The 6812-nt window shown below is 47.0% G+C and overlaps 1 protein-coding gene across 1 annotated transcript in view; it reads right to left on the reverse strand.

Moving 5' to 3' along the window:
• Positions 1-3388: 3388 nt before the first annotated feature.
• LOC114069108 (guanylyl cyclase-activating protein 1-like) overlaps positions 3389-6812 on the reverse strand; it is a 9436-nt gene continuing 6012 nt past the window's right edge. Inside the window, exons 2-4 of the mRNA XM_027905669.1 lie at positions 5622-5771; positions 4146-4236; positions 3389-3587 (exon numbers count right to left, since the gene is read on the reverse strand). Of these exons, the coding sequence (XP_027761470.1) occupies positions 3460-3587; positions 4146-4236; positions 5622-5771 (369 nt within the window). The 3' untranslated portion in view covers positions 3389-3459. The remainder of the gene's footprint in view (positions 3588-4145; positions 4237-5621; positions 5772-6812) is intronic.

Raw genomic sequence — 6812 nt, forward strand, 5'->3', positions numbered from 1 at the left:
CTCTCCAGTCCCCTCCCGTGTCCAGTCCCAGTCCCCTCGCAGTTCTTGACGACTTTCTCCTAAGAATAAAAACAAGCACTGGCAGGACAAAGAGAGCCACAGAAAGAAAAATTCCCGAGGGACTCCAGGACAGAGAGGTAGGGATGGAAAAATAGGGAGATGGAGAAATTAAAAACATCCACGGGGCAGGGAGAGGGAAGAAGGGGGAAAGAAAGGGATCTGGAGCTGAACAGAGGGATGGCAAAATAATAGGATGATGATGCAGATGCAACTTCGCCTGCTCTTTGACCTCTAATCCTAAACCCCTGACTAAAACCCCCAATATTCCCTCATCCTAAAACCCTTTAACTCCAAACCCGCACCCTACACCAGAGGAGTTCCCATCCGTGGAGATGTTTGCAAACCCTCACGTGCTGATTCCAAACCGCCCTCCTGATTTTTCTGTCGAAGGGAACAGCTCCAAGATACCTTCATAGGACGCTTTTGTTTTTTGTTTTTTGTTTTTTTTTTTAAATCTTGGCCGTACAAAGAAAGCCGAGTAGGTCAAAAAAAAACCCTCTCTCCCTGTCCCAGTTTCGGGCACAAGCTCGGTGTTTCTGAGCCCCCCTGGGGTGTTTGCCAGGGGTGGGACAGAAGGGACCTGTCCCTGGCTTCGGGTTGGGCTCAGGTGCCAGCGACTGCAGTCACGGCAGGTCAGGCTCACCGAGCATTTAGCACGTGGATCACCCTCCCTTTTGTCCGCTTTTGTCATTAAAATCGTTGCTGTGACTGTTTATTTTCTTACCTCATTGCTGTTTCCAGTGTATTGATCTTATCTCGACTCGCCATCGTCGCCTTTTGTGCCTCCAATTCTCCTCTCTGGCCACCCGATGTAAACTGCGGGGGGTGTTCCATCTCCTCTCCCCCTTTCTCCTCTCCCTTTTCCCAGATCCTGACAAAGGATACAGTGGAAATGGTCTCTCGAAGCACTCAAAAGCCAGGGAAATCACTGAGTTACAGAAGAACTGGAACATTGAAATTAAACCCCACATCTGCAACTCGGTGTGGTGATAGCACAACGTGGGCTCTTTTATCTGTTACAAACGTCATCGCTGCCATCTCAGCTGAGAATTGTTTCAGCAGCAGCAGTAACAGCCAAGGGAGAACCAGTTTTCTTTCATGCCAGTTTAATAATAAATTAAACTCCACTTACAAATATTCAGGATTATTTTTGAGGGTGTGCTGTGTGTGTGTGCCCTCCTCCTTCATGCACATCAAGAAGATTCCACACAGTGCACGTGGCAACACTTGCTGCAGCACTGCTGGCAGCTGCAACTTCTTGGTGATTCCTTTAATAAATCAGATCCACTGACAAAAACTCTTCCTGTTCCTGAGAGCTAAAAAGAGGGGGAGGTTCTTGCGTGTTGGGTGATGGTTAAAATGAAGTTTTACATGTAAATGACCCACAGAACTGCAGGAAACTCAGGACTTAAGTCCAGGACAGGTTCAACAGAGTCTTGGGGAAAAAAAAACTCTGCCTTCCTCAGTCCAAAGGAGCAGCAGAGCCCAAGCACATCCTCTCACAACGATCCTCTGGGGAACGGAACAATTTTTCCAATCACCTGGCTGTGATTCCTCACAAGAGCTCCAAGACCACACATGCCAGTGGGATCTGGGATGTGGGGCCCACCTGGCAAAAAACCACGACACCATCACAGACCCAACAGACCCGGCTCGGAGAAATTAATTGAATTTATTACCAATCAAAACCGCATGAGGATAACGAGAAGCAAAACAAAGCTTAAAAACATCTTCCCACCACCACCACCACCACCACCTCCTCTTCCTCCTTCCCAGGCTTAACTTTATCCTGATTCTCTCTCTCTCCTGTTCTTCAGGAACTGCTCCAGTGAGTGGGGGCCCTTCCAGGCTATCAGTCCTTCAGGAACCTTTCCAGCACGTGTTTCTCTCCACAGACCCTGCCAGGCCCCTTCTCCAGTGTGGTCCAACCACTGGATCCCAGCCTCCCTCAGCATCTACCTGCTCCAACGTGGGGCTCTTCCACGGGCTGCAGGTGGATTTCTGCTCCTCTGTGGGACCTCCACGGGCTGCAGGAGGACAACCTACTGCTTCACCAGGGAATCTCAGCCCCAGCACATTTGACAGCATCTCCTCCCCTTCCTTCTTCCCTGATTTTTGTTCCTCTCCCATCTTCTCACTCCTCTCTTCTCTGGCTGCCAAATAACTTTTTTCCTCCTGAAATACCTCATCCCCAGGGTGTCAGTGCCATCTCTGCTGGTGGGTCCATCCTGGGGACAGCTGGCCTTGGCTCTGCAGAACAGGGGGAAAACTTCTGGCAGCTTCTCACAGAAGCCACTCCTGTATCTGCCCCCCTTCCCCTCCCCAGCCAAAACATGGCCATGCAAACCCAACATATGGACATCAACCAAGCTTAAATATCAGCAAGTCCACTGCAAAGTCTGCAAGTTCTTCCTCCTGCACAGGTAAAAAAAAAGGTTCCAGCCACGGCACAGGCACTCGGCTGAACTTTCCCTGCCCTTCTTCTTTCCCTCTGGTTCTCTCTCCAAAGTCAAAGGAGCTTCTGATGATGAGCTTATCTGATGGCAGGGATGCCACTCACCTGCTTCAGGTTGCTCAAGCCTCGCTCAGCCCGGCCTTGAACACTTTCCAGGGGTTCAGTTGGACAAGAGGAGAATAAGCAGGACAAGGAGTGTGTAAATGATTTGATTTCTCAAGTAATGCTTTGGGAAACCGAGCAGCACCTTTTCTCTGAGGAGCTGCCCCAGACTACTGACTGGTTTGGTGGAGTTCTTTGAGCACAGAAAAGCTCAAACATCCGACAGATTTGCCACTGTCAGGCTGGTTTTCCTTCCACTTCCCGTGATCTTATGACTAAAATACTTCCTGTGATCTCATGACTAGAAACTACCAAACACACAAGCACATCTAGCATGGACAACCATGCTGGTGTTGATGAACCAATGGAATTGCAAGAGCAGCACAAGTCACACTGATAACTGTTTGAAGCTCTTCCTTTGTGCGTATCAGAAATCCTCCACACTCCACCATCCAGCTCTTCTGGTGCTCTTCCCAAACTCGGCATGACCTTCAGTCCCTTGCAAAGCGAACAGTCTGGGACACAGAACAAGGAGGAAATTTGGGCCCCGGAGTTTGGTCTTCAGATTTTTTTTTTTTTTAGGAAGTCAAGTCAAAACACTGACACGAGTCAAAGCAGAGTTTGTTGACCCTGCCCTGCGTTTGCGTGGCTGAGCTTCAGTCTTTGTGCAGGAACAAACACTCAGATACAAACACAGCAGCTGTCTTTCTGCTCCCACCTGCACCTTTATGGAAATTGGGTTTTCAAAAAAAAAAAAGGGTGTCTCTCTCCTTCCTTGTGTTTCTGTGCCCTCCTGTCCACGGGCACAGCATTTTTCTCTCCCCCCCCCCTCCCAGCTTGATTTAAATGCTGTGCCGGCGGTTGTTGATCATGGCCACGATGTGAGACAGGTCCAAGCTTTTCATCATAACCTGCATGAACTCCTCGTCCTTCCTCGCCCCCTCCACGAATTCCTCCAGGGAAAGCTCACCTGTGGCGGGCACAAACAAAAAGGTGTAATAAGTTGGCATCAGAACCCACCTTTGACAGGGAAAGGAGCGCAGTAATCTATCATCCTGTGAGTAAAGCTGAATTATCCACCTCCTTTTTGGCCCAACCTATCCTAGCCCTAATCTGCCCTATACTTGCTGGTTTTTCATGGATAAAGGAAGTGATGGAAGGAGTTAAATTAAATTCCAGCTCTTCCTTTCCTTCCTGAAATACGTAGGAAAAGCTGGGGCCACTTGCTGATGTTTCCCACTTCTGACTGTCACCAACACACAAAAAAGGAAACTAAACAAAACCCCCACTCCAAAACCCCAGTGCCAAACTCATGTGGACAGAAAGAACACAGCTGGCACTCAGTGCAGGGAACAAATCTGGACATGCTGATGATGTCTGATGCAAGGAGAAAAATGCCTTTTGATTCACAGAGAATGCATATAAAAAAAATCTGAAATGAAGAGGCATAAAGTTCAATCAAGAAAGGAAGGTGTTTCTCTGCAGGACAGAGGCTATCTGAGCTGGGTGACAAGGGCAGGAATCTCACCATCTCCGTTCACATCAATCCTGTCAAAGACTCGGTTGGTGAAATCTTCTGCGCTGGTTTCGTGGTCGCCACCGTTAATGGCTCGAATGGCCTAAAATGAAAAGAGCAGGAATAAGAACCTGCCTGATGGCTCTGGGAGTGAAAAGAGCGATGATCCCACTGCAGCAGGTCAGCAGGGATCCAGAATAAGTCAGTCATGCCTGGCCCTTTCCCCGTACAAATGATCAGCATCACGGGAAAACCCAACAGAGATCATCAGAACTTCACAGTGCAAAGGGAGGATGGTTCTGGAGCAGCACAACCCAGGGAAATTCATTTTCAGCTCGAGAAAGGTAAAGAATTACCCACTGCTGCTTGCTACAATTCTTCTTTTATAACTGCATAGAACAGGGTTTGCTTTCCATGCCTAATTATCTCCTTTGTTTAAGGCTGTCAATGAAACAAGTGATCCCAGAGCCTTTGATTCCTGAGACTGTTCATTTTCTAATTTTAATATTTCGCAGTTTTCTTCATTCTTTTCCAAATCCTATTTTACTAAAATTAAGAATCACCTCAGCAACTTCCCGAGTCTGCCAAAAAAAAGGCACTGAACTGCACCCACGAAATCCAAAGGGCAGTAAATTGCTTGCCACCAATTGTTGCCTAATTGTTTCTTAAGAGCTCTGTAGGTCTGAGTATTTCTGTCCCAAGCTGTTAGTTGGAGGCTGTAAATTATTAGTCATTGATTTTGGTTTGGTCTCTTTGATAGCCAGCACTAAAATGCATATCCAGGTAAGAATGTCTTAGCAGCATCTTAGTGTTTTTATTTGTGGGCAGCTCAGGCTTCAAATCTTTATTGCACTAATTCCCTGACAGAAATGGAATTTATTTGGGGTCTGTCATTTATTTGAATCTTTCCTGCATCTTGGTAGTTTCTCGCTGCCTCCAAAATAATCTTGAACTTGCAGCAGAATTAATTCTGAGATATTCACAGTGATCTCAATAACAGTGGTTCCAACCCTGTCCAGAGTAGCTATTTACATACAATCCTTTCCATTCACAACCATTCCCCTCCAAGCTGTTTGCCAGCGTCAGATATGGTTTTTGGGGGTTTTTTTTTGTGTTTTTTTTTGTTTGGTTGGTTGGTTTGGGTTGGGTTTTTTTTTTGTTTTGTTGTTTTGGTTTTTTTGTTGTTGTTTGGGTTTTGTTTTGTTTTGTTTTGTTTTGTTTTGTTTTGTTTTTGCATTGATATTTAGAAGCTGGTTCAAAAAAAAAAAAAAACCAAACTGAGAGTAACTCTCCCAACTTCTCCTGGATAAAAGGGCGTAGGAAGGACCCACTGGCAACTGAGAGTTGGGAGTCTGAAACCTCGGAAAGGGAATCCTGCTCAAAGAAAGAAGGGTGTTAAAGATCTCCCCCACACGGGGAGCAGAAAAGTGTGATTTTCTCTTTGAGGAGAGAGGAAAGATCACAGCCCCCCCTCCCCCGGAGATTCACCTTAATGATGTTGAGCAGCTCGTAGCGGTCGATGCAGCCGTTGCCATCGACGTCGTAGAGCTTGAAATACCAGCGCAGCTTCTGCTCCATCTTCCCTCGAAGGACGAGGCTGAGGGCAGCCACGTATTCCATGAAGTCGATGTACCCATCCTGTGGGAAAAACAACATTCCTGTGACAGGAATAAACTGAGGAAGTGGCAGCCCTGGAGCTGTTTTAGGTCATTGCTGCTGAGATTCCCAATCGAAAGGCAAACAAATGGCACAGACTTGGACTTAATAAAAAGCTGGGAGAGAACACTGAGCCCTAGCTTCAAGTTTCCGGCCACAGACCTCTCCTCCATCCTCTGGGAAATTAAATGACTAGGGATGTTTTTTTAAAATAGGTAGAATGTGATTTGATCAGCAGAAAAACGGTCCATATTTCATTTTTTTAACACTCCGTTTCTTGATTCTACAAAGAAACTCACAAAGCTCTCATTTCTCCTGCGAGAAAAATGCCAGGCACTAAAGGTTTGTAAGCCTTAGGCTGAACGCTGAAATTATCTCCATCAAAGATTCCAAATAAGTACTTCAACAAATGACAGAGGAAAAAAAAAAAAAAAAAAGGAACTTTCATTTATTGAGGTATTTGAAAAAAGTCAGGTGCCTTTCTGGAATGGATGTAAATAAACATGTAAAAGGTGAATGTGGGTGAACTAGCAGTGCACTGCTGTTTTAAAGCAAGGCTCAAAACACTTAAAATATTCATTCAGGGTGGGAAGAAGGGCATGACAGGATGAGGGAGTCGGGGCTGGTCAGCCTGGAGAAGACTCCATGGAGAACTTAGAGCCCCTTCCAGTACCTCAGGAGGGTTTACAAGGAGGCTGGAGAGGAACTTTGGACAAGAGTATGTAGTGATAGGACAAGGGAAAACTGGCTTTAAGCAGAAGGAGGGCAAGTTTAGATTAGATGTTAGGAAGGAATTCGTGGCTGGGAGGGTGGGCAGGCCCTGGCACAGGTTGGCCAGAGAAGCTGTGGCTGCCCCTGGATCCCTGGAAATGTCCAAGGCCAGGTTGGACGGGGCTTGGAGCAACCTGGGCCAGTGGAAGGTGTCCCTGCCCATGGCAGGGGGTGGCACTGGGTGGTTGTCAAAGTCTCTTCCCACCCAAACCATTCCCTGGCTCTGTGACTCGGGGTTGTCCCTCCCCACCG

Source organism: Empidonax traillii, unplaced genomic scaffold (assembly GCF_003031625.1).
Source record: "Empidonax traillii isolate 1590-97213 ecotype Southwest subspecies unplaced genomic scaffold, ASM303162v1 scaffold1191:size203906, whole genome shotgun sequence".
NCBI lineage: Eukaryota > Metazoa > Chordata > Aves > Passeriformes > Tyrannidae > Empidonax > Empidonax traillii.